The sequence below is a fragment of the Pectinophora gossypiella genome, chromosome 21, assembly GCF_024362695.1.
Source record: "Pectinophora gossypiella chromosome 21, ilPecGoss1.1, whole genome shotgun sequence".
In the NCBI taxonomy this organism is placed as follows: domain Eukaryota; kingdom Metazoa; phylum Arthropoda; class Insecta; order Lepidoptera; family Gelechiidae; genus Pectinophora; species Pectinophora gossypiella.
Window position 1 is genome coordinate 11,874,388 of NC_065424.1, and position 24,378 is coordinate 11,898,765.

A 24,378-nucleotide genomic window follows, 5' to 3' on the forward strand; every position below is an offset into this window, starting at 1 on the left:
TTACAGTGTCACTAACACCCATACCTACTTGTATGGCTACTGTATGTACTTGTATGGGGTGTAAGTGACATCGTAACGAATACTGAGAGGGATGATTCAGCTGATTATTCTGAGTTAATATCAAGTGTAATTTTCCATCGCAAAAGTATAGAATTGAAAATAATTTAAAAAAACTAAAAAAATAACATGAATTTTGCGACGGAAAATTCCACTTGATATTAACTCAGAATCATGGTCTGAATCATCCCTCTGAGTATTCGTTACGATGTCACTAACACCCTGTATAAATGAACCGTTTTGACAATTAGAAAAAAATATCTCTATTGACTAGATTAAATCATCTAGTCTATTATGAACTCTACTTTTACGAGAAAGATGGTCGGTGATAGAGTTAGAAAGAGTATTGTGTAAGAGATGAATAGAGAAGTTTAGAATAAGATAGTTGGGCTTCATTCTGGTTGACAGACAAAACTTACTGAACTAAACTCGAAAGTACACACCATCAAATTTTATTTTAAGTTATACTTACCCGTCATTTTCTTATCCGCCGAAAAGGAAAGAGACAGGTACTTAATTGACAGCCATAAAATTTATGGAACACACGTCAATTTAAAAAAATTAAACTTGGTACCCTCTCAAAAGTTTAGTTGTCCACTTATTTCTTTTTAAATTTAAAGGGCGGAGAGTTACCGTTTTATAAGTTATAGAACGGCAACTCTCCGTCCCCCCACCAGCGACTCAGCTAGGTTTACCTCACCCCCCTCCCACTTGAACACAGTTTAGACTTGAATCGTATGACGTCACACGTCATACACATAGATGCGCGTGTACGATAATGTCAATGTGTGGTGTCTGTGTAAAACGAGGTTGTTTGTATGAAGTGTCCGGGGTGTGACAGCGGGTTGCATATCAGCGAGATGCCTATTTGATTCGCCCGGGTTATTCATTCACTCATTGATTTTAAAATTGACAGTTGTCAATGATCTGTTCTTTCCTTTTCGGCGGATAGGAAAATGTCTGAGGTGTCTGCAGGAATCAGACGATTATACATAAGGCAGTATTAATAAACTAATCTCAGCTTCGAAACTGCCCTCAAGATCATGTCAATGTGACAGTTCTCATATAAAAACAGGGACTTGAGCGGGATCTTAAGGACAGTCTCAGCTGAGTTTAGTTTATTAATACCACCCTTAGTGTATCTTGGAATGTTTCTAGTGTATGTGACACTGCCGTTGATATTTTAAGATTTTTACAATAGATATTATGTGTTATACAAATTTTATTAATGTTAATTATAAATGTAATATTTAAGCCCTATTCACATTACTCCAGTTGATCACAGGAATATCCGGAGAACGGAACGGCAACTCTCCGCTCCCCACCAGCGTCTGAGCTAGGTTTACCTCACCCCCCTCGAACATAGTTTAGACTTGAATCGAATGGTGTCAGACGTCGCACACACATCCTATACACACCAGGTGGCGCTTGGTACGCCTCGTATAAATTACTAATCCACTAGGTGGCGCTAATCGTTAGTAGTTCCGATAGTCGTGGATAGGTGGTGCCTCATGTCACACAACTGAACAAAATATGGAAAATATAATGTGGGAGGCTAGCTAAGCTACGTTCTCCAAAACCAGTATAAACGGCGTGGTACAGTCATGAGCAATATAATGAACCCACTTTAGGACTCTGTCGCACTAACATATTTGACATTTAGTGAGACTTACAGTTCAATTTGTCAAAAAACTTAATGTGACATGGTACCAAAGTGTATACATATTAATGCTCGTGACCGTACAAATTAAACGTGATAATTACCTATTTTCATAATTATTCAAAAATATAATGTAGTGGCAGGGACATAACATAAAAAATATTGTTACTTGATATTTAGATCAGATATGGTACAGAATTACGTTGCTACCTATATTTCGTTTCTTTATTTTGATCAGAATAATAAAGTCGTAAGACCGAATGTTCTTTTGTTCTGAAATCTCAACGTTAAGAGGATAATGATTGCTGCATGAGCAATAAGGCCGCCTGTTGTGCTTTTCTGTGTATGTTGTCCTTATCTCTGTATTTTGTGTCCATTGTGCTCAATAAAGTATTCTATCTATCTATCTATCTATCTATCTATCTATAATGGGTGGAAGATGTGTTATGCCTGGATGTAATAACAAGGGTCATCATTTATACCCACAAACAAAAATAAAAGATGTATAATTCTGTTAGCCATGAAATGAGAAGGTTTAACGAAGCCTGCTCTGTACAGCGCCATCTACATTTTTTTTGTGGAACGTAGCCTGGATAGTCCCTTATTGTTATTATTGTGCTGTCTTGTGACACGAGTTGGTATTACAACGCTTAAATATTACTGGAATAATGTGACCCAGCTCTGGAATCCAGTTTTTTTTACTTTACTTATTGTAGATTTGCGGCAGATGGCATTAATTACTTGGCCGGAAAAATGGGGAGCGCTGAAGGCTCTCACCCGGTACAACGTTTAAGACAACAGGCCTGAGGGTGCACAGTAGGGCGCGAACCTCGGCTCTGGGCGTCGTCTGAGTGGAAAAATATTTGAAAGAATTGCTGATTTAGGGAAATCGTCGACCACGCCGGCGGAGTCGGTATCGGGGTACTGAAATCCAGTGAACGCCAATAGCTCTTACTGGAATAATGTGAATTGGACAATGATGCCAATTCGCGCACACAAACTTAACCTAATTTATTTTACAGTTCTTAAACTAGTGCTGTCCTTCACTAGCAATACGTACAAGTTAGAGACAGAGTTAGTCTTGACAAATAAAGTTTTTAAGTTTATGATTGCACGAATCGGCACCATTATCCGGCCATTTAACTCTAGTCTTAAATCTTGATACTTCGTCCCCACTAGGGGGCATATGTAGACATGTACATCGCCGGAGATATCGAACGACGACGCGTCGCCATATTTCACCCGACGACTAAAACAAGGGCTACCTGTCCGACAGGCTAGATGCGTCAAGGTCACGATGGTTGCCAAGGTTTCCCCACCAACTCCCGTTTCCCGATCAGGGAGCTTAAAAAGGTCACTTTATAATTTGACATTTAAATAATAATAATAATAATAATAATAATAATAAAGGCGTCGGGATGTGACGACCCCATCGCCCCCTGGTGAATTCATCAGCGAACCTGGCGAATTCAACAGTGCAGTCAGTCTCCGCAGGCCAGCTTGTGGCGAGCTGTTGGTGAGTGACGACACCACGGAGCTGAGATCCCCCGAGAGTCGGTCAGGCCCTCCGTCTCCGGCTTGCCTTCACTGGCCGGCCGGAGTGGACCCCAGCGGGGGCCGCAGGACTCTCACCTTTGGCTTGCCTTCATTGGCCGGCCAGAGTGGGGCGTTAGAGCTATACGCTCGCAGGGTGGAAGTGAAAGATGCATAAGTCGCGAGTTGGTGAGGCGGGTAAACCGCCTCGCAGAAAGCGGTGTACACCTCTCGACACCCTGAGCTGCTCACAACCATGTTGCTGCCTTGCCGTCCAGTCGCGTCGGCTAGATAGGTGGCCCATCCAGTGAGTGGCGAGTCACCGCCTGCTCATTTATCCATGTTTACCAACATTGGTCGAGCAGGCGCCATAGTTCCCCATAGCTCCAGTATCCCGGTCCACTAACCCCCAACCCAATAGCCCAGTTCCCTTTGTTCCCATATTTTGCAATAGTCCTACACGAACTGGGGATTGTCTTTGGGTGCACTCCCATAGTGCATACAGGGATAATCGCCGGTTGGTGTCACACCACATTTAGATTAAACTGTCTTAAGGGGCCTCTACGTGTTGGCTTCGGCCCCACGCACGCCTTCCAAAAGTCCGGGCCTCCAGAGGCCCGAGATATGAAAAAGACATATAATAATAATAATAAAAAAGTTTATTTAGGTAAAATCTACGACACACATATACATTTACAACATTAAAATATACACACATAACATTAATATTTAGTTGGAAAACATAAAGGTATATGGGTGCCGCAGTTCACCAAAAAAGGCCAGGGTTCAGTGAAAATTTACCCAGAGGGCAACACTGATTTTCAACCCACGCCGATCGGTGAAACGCGAGTACCCGCACATAAAATTTAAAAAAATAAATAATGAGTACAAAAAAAACGACTTAGTGTTACACATGGAAAGCAATCAATTCAATCAATTTCAAAGGTTAGTGCGCAGTGTCAACAAATGTCAAATAGCAATATTGCTTTCTTGGATGGATTGCTTTGATGTGGCCTTTTTAACCCCCCAGATCGTGCAGTCTAATAGCAAATCGGCGGGTCGTAACCATGGTAACCACGATCTCGAGCGAGTTGGCGGGGAGTAGCCATGGTAACCACCCGTGACCTTGACGCATCTAGCTTGTCGGACAGGTAGGTGTAATAAGCCCTAAAGACGTAGTATCATTCCTTATTCTATGTCTAAAGTCATAAGATGTCTCGTGATGTGGGGCGATATCGCTCTGCATCCGGACACATTTCGCTCGACAAATGTCCCCTAGCAGGTATGAGGCTTTATGTAGTTGTGTGTAGTTTGTAGCAAGGTATAAGAAGACCAGGTATGCTCGATCCTATGACAAGCCGCCATTGCTAGCCCATTGCTGACGTAAGTTTTACCACTGTGTTACCATTAAATTGACTCCAAATTGAACTCCAACGTTCCAAGGACGTAAATTTTATTATTGAAAATTAAGTGAATTACTGACTAATGTATTTAATTCCCGTTCAATTTATTTACCGTTCTACACGCCCTATCTATGGAGTAATGGCGATTTCTCTACCGACAAGAGCGCAGCTCTTAAATAAAGAAAGAGAGAGTATTTAATTACTATTACTTGTCACATATATAAAATCATTAAAACTGTAAGTAACTCTTTTACTAAATGTTCGAAATTTCTTTGCAAAGTAAATATAAAAATATTGGTCGTAAGTAGGTATGTAATTTATTTTTTACGAAATGGCAACCCAGGGCGGTATGACGTCAGCTGGGCTAACCTTGAAATGTTAGCTGTCACTTTTGAACATACCTAGTTTTCTTATGTTATGGTTTGTAGAAATGGAAATAAATTATTTATTGAAACAGATTTTGTAGTTTTCTCGATGGATGACCAGAAACCTAAAAAAAAATATGTTAAAAATAAACAGAAATTAAATATTTACAAATCCAGTCAATGAGCTAGTAGGCTTTTAGGAAGCCGTGGAAGCCCAGTTGGTTCGTATCCAGCACAGGCCTAAACCAATGATTGTCGAATTTGTTTTCGAATTCATGTTCGGATCATAAATAATTATCACGTGCTCAGCGGTGAAGGACAAAATCGTGAGGAAACCCACATTCCCGAGAAATGCATTTGCGTGTGTATGTAACCTAGCCTGTTTTGGTCTGGCTTTCCCTTCACGGGTTGGAAGGTCAGACAGGCAGTCGCGTCTGTAAAAAACCGGACCTGTCAAATCTTCAGGTTAGGTAAGCGGACCCTGTGAAAAACGGGATAATGATGAGCTACTAGGCTCTTGTCCGTAGCCTTTTATCAAATGGGGACCGCTGAGGGCTCTCACCGTTTTGTCTTAAACTTTGTACCGTTTGAGAGCCCTGAGCATCTCCCCATTTACCCGGCCAAGTAGATAATGCCATTTGCGGCAAATCTACAATAAGTCACGTCAATAAAAACTATGAGTAATCTACTATTTTACAGCGACTAAACGCTATACTTTTTCTTTTTTTGGTGACTTAATGTATTAACTACTTGGCCGGACAAATGGAGAGCGCTGAGGGCTACCACCCGGTGGAAAATTTAAGACAACAGGCCTGAATGTGCCCTGTTGGGCGCGAACCTCGGCTCAGAGCGTCGTTTGAGAAGAAGAATATTTGAAAGAATTAATCGACTCTAGTGGGTCGATAGCGATAAGCGCTGAACGGTATTCGAATTGTGGGAAAAGTCTGAGTCCAGCAGTGGGACGTGTACCAGCTACCAGCGTTATTGATGGTTTGTTTTGTTGCGAATTTACTATCTTTACTGATGCATAATTTTGTATGCATTGACCAAGACATACTTACGTTATACCCCTATTTATATTCGCTGGCCTTAAACTTTATCTTCGCGAGATTTGAAACGTAAAGTATAATCCGAGTCAAAATATTAAATGAAAAAATACAAAATAAACAAATGTAATATTTTAATGTATTATTGATTTGATTTCATTTGAATAACATCTATAATCCCTAATGCAACATATTTTACAATAACGTTAATCTTCTTCTAACGTGTGGATTGTGAGGTGAATTACCAACCCCATCAACCCTGGTGTCAGGGTTACTAATGAGCCGTCAAAGGTCCTTTACATGACTCATGTACCGACTACGTACTTACATAAGTAAGTAATAGCCGGGTCCAACGGCTTAACGTGCCTTCCGAAGCACGGATCATCTTCCTTTTGGATAATCAGGTGATCAGCCTGTGCTAACCAAACTAGGGATCACAAAGTTATTTTTGTGATTTGTCCCGACCGGGATTCGAACCCGGGACCTCCGGATCGTGAGCACAACGCTCAACCACTGGACCACGGAACGTATTGGTGCTAATTCCTGTAAGTACACACCATGTAATTTTACTGTAAGCTATACCTGTTATTTTCTTATCCGCCGAAAAAGAAAGGGACGGGCAATCGACAGGCATAAAATTTATGGAACACACATCAATTTTAGGCAGAAATTTAAACCCCCGCGGACCCTTGACACTACCCGATGGCACCACCGGTAGTGTCAAGGGTATTATTACGTGCCCATGGCACCACCGGTAGTGTCAAGGGTATTATTCCGCGTGCCCATGGCACCACCGGGGTGCAAAAGGTACTATTCTTTTATATCGTGTAATTATTATTATTATTATTTATATTTGGGTGGTTTCACGATATAAAAGAATAGTAACTTTTGGACCCCGGTGGTGCCATGCGGGCACGCGGAATAATACCCTTGATACTACCGGTGGTGCCATCGGGTAGTGTCAAGGGTCCACGGGGATTTAAACAACTCAAAATTTTACTTCGGCTAATAACCCGCCAGAATTAAGTTGACAGCACACGTCAAGCGGGTTGTATTTTAGCGAGATGCCTATTTGATTCGCTGCATTCATTTTATAATTAACGGTTGTCCATCATCCGTCCCTTTCCTTTTCGGCGGATAAGAAAATGACAAGTAAGTATAAAACTTAAAATAAAATTAGATGGTGTCTACAGGAATTAGTACCTTTATCTATACTTACCAAACATACCAACGTGCTACTGAAATTGTTCGTGTTAAGTAGGTAGCTATTTCTTATATTGTCCAACATAGTCCAACTGAATACACAAAAACACATCGCTAGGAAGGTACATATTTGTAAACTGTCTAACCATATCACACAAGCAAAAAATTGCACTATATTTAAACTAAGACTTGAAAAAGGCATTCTGTAGTTTTGACGACCTTTAATTAATAATATATTTTAATGTAATTGAATTCCGTAATAATATTTAATATAAATTGAATTTAATTGAATTCTATAATAATATCTGTGACGTGTACTTTATTATTATTATCAATAAATGACTATGACTATACAGGATGTTAGTGACATTGTAACGAATACTGAGGGATGATTTCGCTCACCGTCAAGCTAGCAAGTGCAATAAAACATGGCTATTTATAAATCCAGAACCGTGATGGTACTAATTTTTTTACAACCGGTACTATTTTTTTCAATAAGAGTACTAATTTTTGGTATGGTAAAATTATTTTTTCGTGCCCATTTTTTTTTGAGGCCGCTAGCTTGACGCACACCATGATTCTGAGTTAATATCAAGTGGAATATTCTGTTAAACTTCATGTTTTTTTTTAGTTTTTTAAATTATTTTCAATTCTATACTTTTGCGATGGAAAATTCCACTTGATATTAACTCAGAATAATGAGCTGACCATCTCTCTCAGTATTTGTTATGATGTCACTTACACCCCGTAAAAGTACGTACAGGTAGCCATACAAGTAGGTATGGGTGTTAGTGACAACGTAACGAATACTGAGCGGGATGGTTCAGACCATGATTCTGAGTTGAAAATCCATATTAAAAATATCTTAATTCAGTAGGTACTTATAACTTATTTTCGAATGTCTAATATCCTATTTTTAAGCTAGTAGGTACCTAATTAATTCAATTAATCACCATTTTGTCATTTAAACTAGTACATGTTACTTGAGTTGGACTAGAAAAGAAATAGTGTGTCGGAATATTCCCTTATCTATATTGCTTCACAACCTTTATAAAAACGATTAGGGGCCTTTGTAGGTATAGTCAGTTGCATTTTCATGGTAAGTTATTGACGTACCTACTGAAAAAACCTTTCGGAAAAGTCATGAAAAATTTAGTATTAAGTAGGTATTTCAAATTATTTTCAGTTCTTTACTTTTGCGACAGAAAATTCCACTTGATATCATCTCAGAATCATGGTCAGAGACCTCAGGGCTCACCATTTGTCCGGCTAGGTACTTAATGTCTTCGTAACGTCTAGGGCCCTGTGCCGAGATTTTTCTTACAGCTTCTTTTCCCCGGCTATACAGGTTGTGAGGAGCTGCAGTAGTTTTAGGCGGGAGTCATTCGGTATGTAAAAAATGACGATTCAAAGTGTAACTATGTTACTTACGGAATAAATATATTTTTAATTAGAATTTAAATGATTATTTTACCTAATATCTCCAGAAGCTGAACACGTTCGCTCTCAGAAGTGTAGAAGCATAATCAGTATTTTCATGTTAATACACTAAACAATATCTGTTTACGCGACATCGTGCAGATGCAGAATGTTATTGCAGTCAAAGGCGTGTTTGTGTGTTTCGAAATGACGCACTAGATTTCCTGTATATGTTGCCAGATATCCTGGCTTTTGAAGGATCAGTCCCAATGAGGAACGGGCTCTCGACCTCGGTTGAGGGTTGGGCTCACGATCCGGATGCCCCGGGTTCGAATCCCGGTGGGGACATATCATAAAAATCACTTTGTTATCCCTAGTTTCGTGTCCGAAAGTAAGACGATCCGTGCTTCGGAACGCACGTAAGTTGTTGGTCCCGGTTACTACATACTGATGTAATTATGTAGTCGTTACATGAGCCATGTCAGGGGCCTTTGGCGGCACAGTAATAACCCTGACACCAGGGTTGATGAGGTTGGTATTCCGTTTATGACCTGTTTTATATTTATATTTTATTTATTGTCTGTTATGTTATGTTCAACAGCCTCCGTGGTCTAGTGGTTAGAGCGTTAGGCTCACGACCTGGAGGTCCAGGTTTGATTTCCGATGGGGACATTGTCGAAATCACTTTGTGAGACTGTCCTTTGTTTGGTAAGGACTTTTCAGGCTTGAATCACCTGATTGTCCGAAAAAGTAAGATGATTCCGTGCTTCGGAGGGCACGTTAAGCCGTTCATCCCGGCTATTAGCTGTAAAAACACCTCCACCAACTCGCATTGGAGCAGCGTAGTGGAGTATGCTCCATACCCCCTCCGGTTGATTGAGGGGAGGCCTGTGCCCAGCAGTGGGTCGTGTATAGGCTGTTTATGTTTATGTATGTTATGTTATGTTCATATTTTATTGCCGTGAAGTGTAGGTGTTATCAGCAACAGTGTTAATGAGACAATTAAAACATTATATTATAAGGTGCATCACGACTGTCGAGTATACACTGTCGACTTCGTTCTATTTTGTATTTATTTACGTTCAATTCAAATAATCAGTTCAAAAAATATTCAAGTACTTAATAATTACAGTAGGTAAATAAGTATTAAAGTACTTATTTTAAAACAAAAATAAGGATTCGTTATTCAGTTCTTACTTAGAAGTGATATATTTATATTTAAGTAAGTGTATATATGTATGTGTACCAATTTTCATATTTTGGAAACGTGAAAATCTACCTTGTCCTTGAGGTAAATATTATTATGTATTTTTATTTGTTTCTAACGAAAGTCGAGGGGAGAGGAGAGAGAGGCGGGGGGAAGAGGGGGGGGGGGGTCTTTCAAGGCTACGTTCCTCAAACACAATGAAGGATAGATAGCGTTGTAAAGATTTTCCTTCGTTTAACCTTCTAATTTCATGGATAACAGACATTATGCATCTTTTATCTTTGTTTATTGAATATTCCGATATAATAACACTGTCGCGAATGTTTTCTGATAACTTTATGCGATCACTAACCACAAAACACCACTTAGCATTGATTATTTAGATTATTCAATGAAGAAAGCAACCGTCCCGTTTCCGTTCCCGCCAAAAAGCCTGTATGTACGCTAAACATTCATCAGTGTTGCCAACTCCAATAAATAAAAACTCGCTTAACTAAAGAGGGACTTTCCAATCGACGTTCCCCCAAAACACGATAGATGGCGTTGTTAAGTTTTTTCTTCGTTTAACCTTCTAATTTCACGGATAACAGACATTATGCATCTTGTATCTTTGTTTTTGGGTATAAATGATGACCGTTTTTATTACACCCAGGCGCAATTAAGTACATCTTCCACCCATTATTATTCTGATCAAAATAAAAAAGCAATATAGGAAGCAATATAAATCTATACATAATGTGATCCAAATATGAAGCAAAAAATATTTTTTATGCTTCTGCCATTTTCAATTGTATTTTTGAATAATTATGTACCCGAGGAATAAGAAAATAGGTAATTATCACGTTGAATCTGGACAGAGCCATCTATATTATTCTTAGGGAATTTAACCTGGGTGAACTAACCTAAACGACTAAACGGGTGAGTGACCTCTGCGCTCCCCATTTGTCCGGCCAAGTAGTATACGGGATAGTGAACGTGAATTTTACAATGTTGTAATTGTAATCTATGTGCAGTAAGTTTAGATAATTATGTGCTCTGTGGTCCAGTGGTTGAGCGTTGGGCTCACTATCCGGAGGTCCCGGTTTCGAATCCCGGTGGGGACATATCACAAAAATCGCTTTGTGGGCCCTGGTTTTGTTAAGACATTGCAGGCTGTTCACCTGTTCGTCCGAAAGCATCGAATAAGGAATAATACTACGTCCGAAAGTAAGCTCCGTGCTTCGGAATGCACGTTAAGTCCTTGGTCAAAGTTACTACTTAATGACTTAAGTACACAGTCGTTACAAGAGTCATGTCAGCGGTCTTTGGCGGCTCAATAGTAATCCTGACACCAGGGTTGATGAGGTTGGTATTCCACCTCATAACCCACACGATAGAGTCGACTGGGGGGATAAAATGGCCACATCGAAGCAATTCATCTAAGAAAGCAATATTGCAATATGACATTTGCGCATATAAAAGCAAGTGCGCAATGCAAATACCGGGATACATTTAAATAGGTACTTTAAAACGGTAAAATTTTATGCATGAAAACAAATTATTTTTTCTTTCTAATGTAAGTACTTACACTTAATATATTTTTTTGATGAGTCCAAATAAAGATTATATCTATTTTTGTGATAAAGAAATAGATACTATTATCAATTATGAAATTGATAATATATATTATTTTATCAACTATCGAGTATCGAGCCCGCTAGTACCTATATAAAGACATGTTTACGAAATTTTAACGAATTTCTTGCTGAAAAATTCAGAAATACCTTCACGGTAAAGATTACAGTTTTGGTTAGCACAAGTGTTTTTATAATACAATAATATTTATACTAACTAAACTATATACCTCCTATTGTCATGTTAATTATTTTTCAGTAAACAAATGAGTTGGCAGTTTATTAACTGCCTCGAGTGTTTCTTAGTCGGTAGCTGAGCACCTACATCTAATACAGTAAGTAAGTTTATAATAATTATTAATAATAATAATAATGTTATGATGTTTATCCATGTTTACCAACATTGGTCGAACATGCGCCATAGTCCCCCATAGCTCCAGTATCCCGGTCCACTAACCCCCGACCCAATAGCCCAGTTCTCTTTGTTCCCATAATCTGCAATAGTCCTACACGAACCGGGGATTGTCTTTGGGTGCACTCCCATAGTGCATACAGGGATAATCGCCGGTTGGTGTCACACCACATTTAGATTAAACTGTCTTAAGGGGCCTCTACGTGTTGGCTTCGGCCCCACGAAGCGCGTCTTCCAAAAGTCCCGGACTTTTGGAAGACGTGCTTCCAAAAGTCCGGGACTCCATAGGCCCGAGATATGGAAACGACATACAAATAATAATAAACATTACAAACTTAAATCTAGTATTAGTAACAAAGAAGTAATCGAGGCCGGTTGGACCCCCGATGGCGGCAGACTATATTTACTTGACTGCGCGCAGTCGTATCCATCGGCCCAGCAACCGTGAATCCATCCGGTCCGCCAGCGCGCAGGATGGTGTTGGGACTGTTGGGGTTGATGGCTGTGTATATTGTTTATTGTGTTATTAAATCATCATCAACCTCCTGACCTTATCCTTGATTGTCGAACTTGTTCTCGAGTTCATGTTTGGATCATAAATGTTTTTTATCACGTGCTCAGCGGCGAAGGAAAACATCGTGAGGAAAACCACATTGCCGAGAAATGCGTTTTCTTAGGTATGTGACCTAACTTGTACTGGGCTGGTTTTCCCTTAGCGGGTTGGCAGGTCAGACAGGCAGTCGCTTCTGTAATAACCGGTCCTGTTAAATCTTCAGGTTAGGTAAGCGGACCCTGTGAAAAACGGGATAATGCTAGGGGGATGAAATGGCCAATTTCATGGGATTTAAACATAGCTGGCGGAGAATGGGTAGAATACACCTGTCGTGAACCATACATAATCATGTAAAGTCACGAATTATCTGAATTCTGAATCACATTCCAAAACTGAAATGTGTCATAGTTACATGAATACCTACGGGGCAAAATACCCACAAATGGGCAACATGCCCATAGCTGTCTAAATATAGGGTAAAAAACCTGCGATGTTAGAATATGGGATTAGAATGTTTCATAGTTATATGAATACAAATGGGGCAAAATACCCACAAATGGACAACGTGCCCATAGCTGTCTGAATATAGAGTAAAAAACCCACGATGTTTGAATATGGGGTGAAACCCCGCGAATGGCCTCCAAACCGCCCCTTACAGCCATCCCTGTCAACCTGATTGCCTTGATAAATTCATCTGATTACCTGGTAAATCACCACAACGATATCACCTACTGCAATGTTTTACTGTTTGTTTTACTGTTTACTGACTGTTGTTCTCTTTATCGATTTGTATCGGATAATACAAATATAGCATAACTGATATCTAAGTAATTAGGACAAATATATAAGTATTATAAGACTTAACTGAATATTCTTCCTGCGCATCGACAGGAAGTCTGATAAAACTGTTGTTGATTGTTATACCTGAAAACACACTGTTCCTTCTCTAATCTGTTTCTGAATAATCTGAATATTCACTGACCTCTGTTCTCTCCCCTCAATGCAACCTCACCCGCTCCCTTTGTCGACCTATACCAAACAATACAAATACCTATAGCATAACCGATATCTAAGTAATTAGGAAAATATATAAGTATCATAAGACCCAACCGAACACTCTTCCTGCGCATCGACAGGAAGCCTGGTAAAACCGTTGTTGACTGTTATATCCGAAAACACACTGTTACTTCTGCTCTGATCTGTTTCTGAATAATCTGAATGTTCACTGATTTCTGTTCTCTGTTCTAATGCACTTTCATTTGTTCTCTGAAAATTATTTAGTTTTTTCGTAATGACAGCCCGCCAAAAGCATCAACATTTTTCTGGCCAGTATTGTTATGACATACATAACCTACAAATCGATTACTCACTCGAGTAAAAATAAAATCGATATGATGTATTTTAATATCATTATGAATTTGATTATTTAAATTCGAGAACTGATTACAGTTCGAGACAACACCTTAACCTACCCCTTTGGGGACTCAGGCGTGATGTCATGTTATATGGAATTGTGTTATCCTCTCAGACGACGCCCTGAGCCACTGGGCACCCTCAGGCCTGTTGTCTTAAGTTTTGTACCGGGTGAGAGCCCTCACCGCTCCCTATTTATCTGGCCAAGTAGTTAATACTATTGTGTATTATAAAGTGTAATTGTATTAGCCGATATTGGTCGATTACCTTTCACGATAAGGTTCATCATATCTATCATTTCATCTTGGATGTGGCACTTAGGTACAACATTGGTGCTAATTCCTGTAAACACCATTTAATTTTATTTTAAGTTATATCTGTTATTATCTTATCCACTGAAAACGAATCGAGATGCATAAAATTTACGGAACACACGTCAATTTTAGGCAGAAAAAAACCCTTCCGAAATTTTATATCGGACAATAACCCGACAGAATTAAGTTGAGTGCACACACAATACCGCGCGATGACTATTTTATTCGCGCGGGTTATTCATTCATTTTAAAATTAACAGTAGTCAGTCAACCATCCGTCCCTTTCCGATTCGGCGGATAAGAAAATGACGGGTATATCTTAAAATAAAATTAGGAGGTGTCTGCAGGAATCTGGGCCATTGTTCTATCTATCTGTCTACTCAGCCTGTATCCACCCACTGCTGGGTATAGGCCTCCTCTCTTTCTTTTCCGGTTCTGTGCAAGTCTCATCCATTGCTTGCGACGTACCTCACAATGTCATCCGACCACCAAGCCATTGTTCTATTTATTTTTAATACTTCTTCTTCTCTAGTGTGGGTTGTGAGGTGGATTACCAACCTCATCAACCCTTGTATCAGGGTTACTATTGAGCCGCCAAAGGCCCCTGACATGACTCATATAACGACTACGTACTTACATCAATAGTAAAAATTAAAATTATGTAGTAACCGGAACCAACGGCTTAACGTGCGTTCCGAAGCACGGATCGTCAGTTACTTATACAGTCGGTTACTTTTGGACAATCAGGTGATCAGCCTGTAATGTCTGACCACACTAGGGATCACAAAGTGATTTTTCTGATATGTCCCCACCGGGATTCGAACCCGGGACCTCCGGATCGTGAGCCCAACGCTTAACAACTGGACCACTGGTATTTTTAATACTTACAATTTTAATGGATGTTGCAGCGATGTTAGGTACAGCGGGGATCGTATTGGCGCTCTTCGGTTTTGCAGCCGCTCAAGATTCTAGTTGCGATTATTCTCAACAGGTAAACACATTCGACTTTAAACTGCAATCTAAGGCAGATACTTATTATACATTGGTGCTAATAGGGTCGTGTACTAGGTTCAAGATAAATTATGAAATTCTGATTACTAAATAAAGACACATCTAAAACTAACGAAAAACATTTTCTTTTTTCTATTAAACTTATTTATGAATTTTAATCAAGAAAAACGTAATAATAAGTCCGACATTTTGTCACGTTTTTCTATGACGTCACAGAGTGCTTTTTCATACAAATTCCATAGTAATTTCGTGTTTTGACGTTTAGTAAAAAGTAACTGATTTGACTAGTTGGAAACTAGCCTATTTCCTGCAGACGCCATCTAATTTTATTTTAAGTTATAACCTATTTTAGTTAATATTGTATATTCGCCAGCCACATCAGAGCCCACCACAACAACGACCCGGGATATTTAGAAGTCGCCGTCGCCGGATACGATTTGGACGACATGATAATATGTCATTTTATTGACAATAACACTTACTTATATAGATTATAATAAGGATACAATAATCTTAGATCCAGCCGCATTAGGTACATTGTCTTGTCAGTTTATTGGAAAACAATAACTATAGTGTTATCTACCAGCAATTAGATTCGATTGGAGTGATATTCAAAATACACCTACTGACAGATAAAATTAAAAACTGTTATGAAAATTATCTATGCGACAAAATTATCTTAATAGAGGAAAATTAAGTAAATGTAAAGAACACAGAACAAATCTAACAGAAAGCTCGGTGAGATGTGGGTGCTTAGTTCATCTTGCGACGGATGCACCTCTGACTACCCCAATTGGGATATAGTTGTGAGCTAATGAATGTGATGTGTGTTAAAGAAGGTACAAGCAAAAGTTCAGTCACTAACCCCAGCGAATTATTTGTGTGGAGAAAATCTGAACCATTAGTTGTCATAATTATAAAATTTATGTTTTTGTAGGTGTTTTCGTTCTATTACAGAAACGACATGACATGGCGCGAATTATATTGAGCGCTTCGACCAATAGCCGTTTGACGTCCATCTACGTAGATAGCATTCGTATCGTTTATTAGTCGAAGCGCTCGATATTACTTCGGCACAATATCCCAGGAAGAGGAAATGACTGAAAACCAGCGCTGGATGGCGCCATAACATGGCTCCATCGCAGCACAAGCTGAGCCATTTCCTTTTGCCCGTATTCGCAATATTCATAATTACCTAGTTCATATAGCAAATGTAAATTGTTACTGGCAATATATTTTTTTATTCTTATTCGATATAATTCGTACGGGCGCGGCGCGGTTGTCATGCAGACCCGACAGGAGGTCTTAAGACCCACCACCACACTGCACTTAAGTGCACTTAAGGTTTTCTTCATTCTTCCTCACCTTATGGTTGTCTGGAAGAAATCGCTTTAAGCGATAACGCCGCCATTTGCCATGTACTTAGTTAAGAGTCTTTTTGTAATTGTTTCTTTTTATTTTGGTGCAATAAAGTGTATTTGTATCGTATTGTTCTTCGAACAGGGCTATGAAGGATTTTTATGTTCGTTTTTTTTAATAAAAACTAAAATATATTTTTTTGAACAGGTCCAAATAGGCCAGACGTACTACGTCTACAGTCCGAACTACCCCAACTACTACCCCCGCTCCAAGCAATGTCGCTGGGTGGGGTACTGCCCACGCGGTTACAACTGCCGCCTCGACTGCTCCGAGATACGGCTGCCATTTGTAAGTATATTACATAATATTCATCATCATCATCACCAGCCCATTAACGTCCCCACTGCTGGGGCACGGGCCTTCCCTATGGATGGATACAACATATCACAATCGCAGACAGAGCGCGTTAACAGCTGCGCCACCGAGCTCCTCAATATAATTCGATTAATTAAATATCACCTATACTTAAAGGTTGCCTGGATTGCTACTTCACAATAAGGCCGCCTATTGTACTCATTCTATTTCCCTTTTGTTTTTTCCTGTTTGCGCAATAAAGTATTTGTTATTTTATGTATATTGAATTTGAATTACTTACACTATTCTTTACTGTTTTAATTTTACTTTTTGTGTTTCTTTTCACTTTATTTTATTTTTAAGTTTATTTATACAGGGTGTTAGTGACATCGTAACGAAAATTCAGGGGGATGATTCAGACCATGATTCTGGGTTAATATGTATAATATCAAGTGGAATTTTTCGTCGCACAATTAATTATTATTTTTTTAGTTTTTTAAATTTTCTTTTAAATATACTTTTGCGATGGAAAATTCCACTTGATATTAACTCAGAATAATCAGCTGACTCATCCCTCTCAGTATTCGTTACGATGTCACTGACACCCCGTACCTACAAGTACATACGGTAGCCATACAAGTAGGTATGGGTGTTAGTGACACTGTTACGAATACTGAGGGGGATGATTCAGACCATGATTCTGAGTTGATATCAAGTAGAATTACCTGTCAAAAAATTCATGATTTTTTAAAATTATTTTCCGACCCAAACTTTTGCGACGGAAAATTCCAACTTGATATCAACTCAGAATCATGGTCTTTATCATTCCTTAAAGTTTTCGTTACGATGTTACTAACACCCTGTATATTGTAACCCTCGGCAGCAGCGTGCATCACGAGCATATTAAAATTGCTTACTGGGAGGCCCACAATTTCGATATTGTAAAATACTTACTTACCGGAGAAAAATAAAATTATTTTTATTATTTTATTCTTTACTGTTCAGACGACGAACTGTGCGCAAGACCGCTTGCTGATCTCCAAATCTGGCGACCTGCAGCTGAACAATGCTGACCGGTACTGCGGCACGGGATCCGTGACGGCAGTGTCTACTGGACAGGTGATCAGTATCGGTATGTAGTGGTACATACATCATCATCAGCCCATACGTCCCCACTGCTGGGGCACGGGCCTTTCCTATGGATGGATAGGGAGATCGGGCCTTAAACCATCACGCGGGCCCAGTGCGAATTGATGTGTATTAACGACTGCTAATGTAGCCGGGACTAACGACTTAACGTGCCTTCCGAAGCACGGAGGAGCTCGAGATGAAACTTTTTTTTTGTGGTCACCCATCCTATGACCGGCCTTTGCGAAAGTTGCTTAACTTCAACAATCGCAGACCGAGCGCGTTTACCGCTGCGCCACCGAGCTCCAATTGAGTGACTATTAAATGGTAACTAAAGGGAAGTGACGTAACATTAGTTTGGTTACTTGACAGTTCTCGGATAAGTATTTTGAAAATTACGAACGCTTTTTTATACCTGCATGATACCGTCTGTCCCCAGGTTTAATCGTTGCCAACAACAGTCCCGGAGGTCGTTTCACGTGTCAACTGTCTGCCCAGCCCGCAACGCCTACCGATATCTGCCGCTGTGGTTGGAAAAAATCTGTAAGACACCACCTTTGACATCTTGTTCCATAACAAAAAAAAAATGCAATTACGAATTTATTCGCAGTCGGTAAACTAATTGCGACCCATTTCGATGTATGGAGACAAATTGTTTTTCTTTTTTTTTTTACAGAATCGTATCGTAGGGGGTGTCCCCACGGGGGTGAACGAGTACCCCATGATGGTGGGGTTGGTGGACCTGTCTATCAGGCAGATAAAGTGCGGGGGGGTGATCATCAACCCTCGCAGCGTGCTCACCGCGGCACACTGCCTCGCCTACCAGAGCACCAGTAATATAGCCATTGCTGCCGGCGAGCACGACACCAGTACAGGGAGTAAGTAAGGTCAATGACCTACCTCACCAATCGTACCGTCATAGGTGTACTATATACCATTCTAAAACGTTCACTCGACCCTTTCTCGACTCCGTTCTCAGTCGAGGCGGCCGCAAGGTCTTCTCGATTTTAATCAGGCAGGTCATAGTCTATAATCATCTATTCATCTCCCCAGCATTATCCCGTTTTTCACAGAATCCGCTTACCTAACCTGATGATTTCACAGGTCCGGTTTTTTACAAAAGAGACTGCCTGTCTGACCTTCCAACCCGCGAAGGGAAAATCAGCCCAATTCAGGTTAGGTCACGTACCAAATGAATTTCTCGGGAATGTGGGTTTCCTCACGATGTTTTCATTCACCGCTGAGCACGTGATTATCGATTCGGACCTGCGACCACAAAGTGAGAGGCAAGCGTTCTGCCAACCGGGTTCTGGATTATACTTCGGGTTATCATCAAAAAAATCACGTATGTTTCTTCTTTCAGCCTCCGTGGTCTAGTGGTTAGAGCGTTAGGCTCACGATCTGGAGGTCCGGGTTCGATTCCCGATCCCCACATTGACTTTGTGAGACTGTCTTTTGTTTGGTAAGAATTTTACAGGCTTGAATCACCTGATTGTCTAAAAAAATAAGTTGATTCCGTGCTTCGGAGGGCACGTTAAGCCGTTAGTCCCAGCTATTAGCCGTAAAAATACCTCCACCAACCCGCAGTGGAGCAGCGTGGTGGAGTATGCTCCATACCCCCTCCAGTTGATTGAGGGGAGGCCTGTGCCCAGCAGTGAGACGTATATAGGCTATTTATGCTATGTTATGTATGTTTCTTCTTTATCAAGTATGTATAGCACCTAACGGATGCAAAAAATAGTTTTCATTATTGTTTTGCTAATTGGTGTGACTTTCTAATTGGTATAGTAATTTTGCACATAGATATTTCCTACTAAACTTTACAGATGCTATGAATTTTCGTGTGACAAGAAAATCCACCTTTACGGAGTTTAAGGCCGCGACTGCCTGCTGACCTTCCAACCCGCGAATGGAAAACCAGCCCAATACAAGTAAGGTCACGTTCCTCCGAAAATGCATTTCTCGGGGATGTGGGTTTCCTGACGATGTTTTCCTTCACCGCTGAGCACGTGATAATCATTTATAATCCAAACATGAATTCAAAAACAAATTCCACGATCATTGGTTTAGGCCTTTACTGGATTTAAACCTGCGACCTCAACATGAGAGGCGAGCTTTCTACCAACTGGGCTACTACGGTTCCTCTCTTCTTTTTATTAAAGTACTTACTTACTTTCATTTTCAGATGATACTTCAGCCTTGAGAGTCTACCCTGTCGCCAACTTTATCATCCACCCACAATTCAATAGGTAAATTATAGCTTTTTATGGCCACAACGAGGAGCCTGCAGGAGCTCGGTGGCGCAGCGGTAAACGTGCTCGGTCTGTGATTGTTGAAGTTAAGCAACTTTCGCAAAGGCCGGTCATAGGATGGGTGACCAAAAAAAAAAGTTTTCATCTCGAGCTCCTCCGTGCTTCGGAAGGCACGTTAAGCCGTTGGCCCCGGCTGCATTAGCAGTCGTTAATAACCATCAATCCACACTGGGCCCGCGTGATGGTTTAAGGCCCGATCTCCCTATCCATCCATAGGGAAGGCCCGTGCCCCAGCAGTGGAGACGTTAATGGGCTCATGATGATGATGGGCACAACTGCATCCGTGGTCTAGTGGTTAGGGCTCACGATCTGGAGATTAAGGTCTTGTCTCTTCTTCGTCGTTCCCTCACTGCTGAGGATCGCGACCACAGGTTATGGTTTTCCACTCGGTACGGCTATATGCTGCGTGGACCGCCCTCTGTATGCTGTCGCCCACCGTCTTCTTCAGGATGTCAAACCACCTCGTAGGTGCCCTTCCAAAGGTGTTGTAGCAGAGTACAAACTCTGCACATACTGGCCTTTCGTTCTGACCGTCAATCATTTTAAATTTCGAAATTCTCATTCGTTATTTTGTCATCGTTATCACCAATCCGCCACCAACCCGCATTGGAGCAGCGTGGTGGAGTATGCTCCATACCCCCTCCGGTTGATTGAGGGGAGGCCTATGCCCAGCAGTGGGACGTATATATATATATAGGCTGTTTATGTTATGTTATCACCAATCATTCCACTACTCTGCCGGCACGTCGGGATACCATCCTCACCACCCATCGTGCCGCAGTTTGATTCCCGATATGGTGACACTGTCGATAATCACTTCGGCTCCTGTGTTTGGCTAGGACATTGCAGGCTGAATCACCTGGTTGTCCGAAAAAAATAAGATGATTCCATGCCTCGGAAGGCACATTAAACTGTTGGTCCCGAGCTACTAGCCCAAATGCCTCCATCAACACGCAGTGGAGCAGCGTGGTGGAGTATGCTCCATACCCCCTCCGGTTGTGGGGAGACCTGTGCCCCGCAGTGGGACATATATACGAGATAGATAGATCAATAATAAAATAATAATAAATTTAAAATTTTACGTTAAAAGGTTATATTTCTGTCGCCAGCCAAAATTACGACTACGACATTGGTATAGTGAACTCTGCGCAAGAGATAGTCTTCAGTGATGCTGTCGGCCCCGTCTGCCTACCCTTTAAGTACGTCAACAATGACTTTGCCGGAACATACCTCACTGCTTTGGGTAAGTGCCTGACGAGTTAAAATAGCATCATCATCCCGTTCTTTTCAGGGTCCGCTTACCTAACCTGAAGATTTGACAGGCCCGGTTTTTTACAGAAGCGACCTTTCGACCTTCCAACCCGCGAAGGCAAAACCAGCCGAATATAAGTTAGGTTACATACCTCTGAAAATGCATTTCTCGAGTTAGCCACAGAGGCGGCCAATCAGCTCTTGACACCAAACACTTCAGGACCCCGATACCGACTCCGCCGGCGTGGTCGACGATTTCCCTCAATCAGCGCTTATCGCTATCGACCCACTAGGGTCGATTAATTCTTTCAAATATTTTTTTCTCTCCGACGACGCCCTGAGCCGACGTTCGCGCTCAACTCTCCCCATTTGTCCGGCCAAGTTTGTGTATGTATGTAACAACCGTTCCCGGCGATGTTTCCGTCCGAAAAACTCTTTTATAATAAGGATACAGGCTGCTACCTTATCCTTTCTTGTACTCTCTCCTTGTTATTGTTGTTTGTTGTCACCTGATTGTCCGAAAAACTAAGATGAATCCGTGCTTCAGAAGGCAAGCTAAGCCGTTAGTCAAGGGCTACCAGCCCAAACACCTCCACCAACCCGCAATGGAACAGCGTGGTGGAGCATGCTCCATACCCCCTCCGGTTGATTGAGGGGAGGCCTGACTTATATAGGCTGTTTATGTATGTATGTTCATGTACTCTGCCTAAAGGTTATGTAATAAACCTATTTTTACATAAGCTTTGATTCTTCATTCTGCCGGGAACGTTCCTAAAGTGGGAACATTCTCAAGAACGGCACATCACTGGCTGTAATGTTTCCAGGATGGGGCACGCTGTTCATAGGAGGCCCCACCTCCAACGTGCTGAGGAAGGTGGACATTCAAGTGCAGAGCCAGCCCAAGTGTCGGTCCATGATCTCCATTACTGACCGGCAGATGTGCACCCTTACACAAGGGAAGGATGCTTGTCAGGTAATCTATACGTGCCTTTATCGCCGCTAGTGAAAGCATAAGCGTCTTTTTGATAAATCACGTTCTAATGTGATTTCTTTCCGCTTTTATTCCAATGTAGGTAAAAATTGAGACCAGATTATTTATCTAGATTGATATAGTTGTCTAATACGAGGAAATCCATCACCACAGACCACCTTGTCTTTATACAGGGCGTTAGTATCGTAACAAATACTGAGAGGGATGATTCAGCTCATGATTCTGAGTTAATATCAAGTGACGTGGGTACTTAGTTCATCTTGCGATGGATGTATCCTATTTCTATCATTCTAATTTATTGTACTCTTTATATTTCTCTTTTGTTTTGTATTTTGTATCTCCTGTGTGTCGTCATCTCGCTAGCATTATCCCGTTTTTCACAGGGTCCGCTTACCTAACCTGAAGATTTGACAGGACCGGTTTCTTACAGAAGCGACTGCCTGTCTGACCTTCCAACCCGCGATGGGAAAACCAGCCCAATACAAGTTGGGTCACGTATCTCCGAAAATGCATTACTCAGGAATGTGGGTCTCCTCACGATGTTTTCCTTCACTGCTGAGCACGTGATAATCATTTATGATCCATATATGAATTTGAAAATAAATTCGACAATCATTGGTTTAGGCTTGTGCTGGATTCGAACCTGCGACCTCAAAGTGAGACGCAAGCGTTCTACCAACTGGGTTACCACCTCTCCTGTTCTATCCTGTGTGTCATCCATCATCAATTTAAGAGCCACGCTCTTGTCGGTGCAGCATTTTCCATGCTACTTGTTTAGGGAAAAATAGGGCAGTGGTTTCCCACTTGCCTTCCGCCCGCAGTACTCTGTCTGACGCGAGTGGGATGGCGCCCAGAGTAGTCTATTACAAAGCCATACTAGGACTCCTGTCCTCCGCCTCTGAATGGTACTGACAGTTACTGCTGCCCTCCTGTGTGTGCAATAAAGTATTTGTTATGTTACATTATGTATCTTCCCAGGATGACTCCGGTGGTCCGCTGCTGTTCACGGACCCGTCAACCGGGTTGCAGTTCAGCATCGGCATCATCAGCTCCGGGCAGTTCTGCGACACCGGGTCACCCGGGATCAATACCCGGGTCACTCAGCTGCTCAACTGGATCACCACTCAGTCCCCATACAACTACTGTGTCAAATAAACGCACTGGTTCCCCCTTTGAGTTGTTTTTTTTAATTAGAATTGCGAAAGCGGTATATAAAGCGAAAGTTGATGGTGAGCTGGCAGAGGAAGAAAAGGTTTAGTATGATCTACTCAGAACCTACGTGCTTTTTTTTATTTTGACGTGACTTATTGTAGATTTGCCGCAGATGGCATTAATTACTTGGCCGGACAAAAGGGGAGCGCTGAAGGCTCTCACCCGGGAACCAGCGTGCGTGTATGCTATGTTTATAAGTAAATACATACATAAGAAAGCACCATAATCTTTTGATAGTTAACAATCGTTTTTTTAAAACTTTGTAAGTAGACGGTCTTCCAGTGCAGTGTGAGGCAAGTCCGTCCACTAAAGAAAAAATTACGTATTATTTGTCACAAATCGTAGGCCTGGACGTATGAAAATAGTTTCAGGCGGTGAAATCAACAATGCCTTTCTGATACGTACTTTACCGATTTGTGAATAATTCTTTCATTACTTATTTTATTTATTTATTTCAAATCGGAAAACAAACAGCTTAAATAACAATTTATAAAATGCAAATAGTTTGTACATAAATGGTGTCAGGAGCTCGGTGGCGCAGCGGTAAACGCGCTCGGTCTGC

At 41.1% G+C, this 24,378-nt stretch overlaps 1 protein-coding gene across 7 annotated transcripts; it reads left to right on the plus strand.

The window, feature by feature from the left end:
• The first annotated feature begins 9,834 nt into the window (after positions 1-9,834).
• LOC126376628 (venom serine protease-like) lies at positions 9,835-23,780 on the plus strand. 7 transcript variants are annotated; one of them, XM_050024150.1, is made up of 11 exons: positions 9,835-9,977; positions 11,766-11,845; positions 15,107-15,189; positions 16,776-16,916; positions 17,928-18,054; positions 18,490-18,593; positions 18,727-18,928; positions 20,236-20,299; positions 21,472-21,605; positions 22,438-22,586; positions 23,583-23,780. In XM_050024150.1, the coding sequence occupies exons 3-11, from the start codon at positions 15,109-15,111 to the stop codon at positions 23,757-23,759; spliced, it is 1,179 nt and encodes a 392-aa protein (XP_049880107.1). In that variant the 5' UTR covers positions 9,835-9,977; positions 11,766-11,845; positions 15,107-15,108; the 3' UTR covers positions 23,760-23,780. The 7 variants fall into 7 exon arrangements, with proteins under 7 accessions (XP_049880107.1, XP_049880103.1, XP_049880109.1 ...); XM_050024146.1 differs by having other exon boundaries at positions 11,766-11,841; XM_050024151.1 differs by lacking the exon at positions 9,835-9,977 and adding an exon at positions 11,557-11,663.
• The last annotated feature ends 598 nt before the right edge of the window (positions 23,781-24,378 follow it).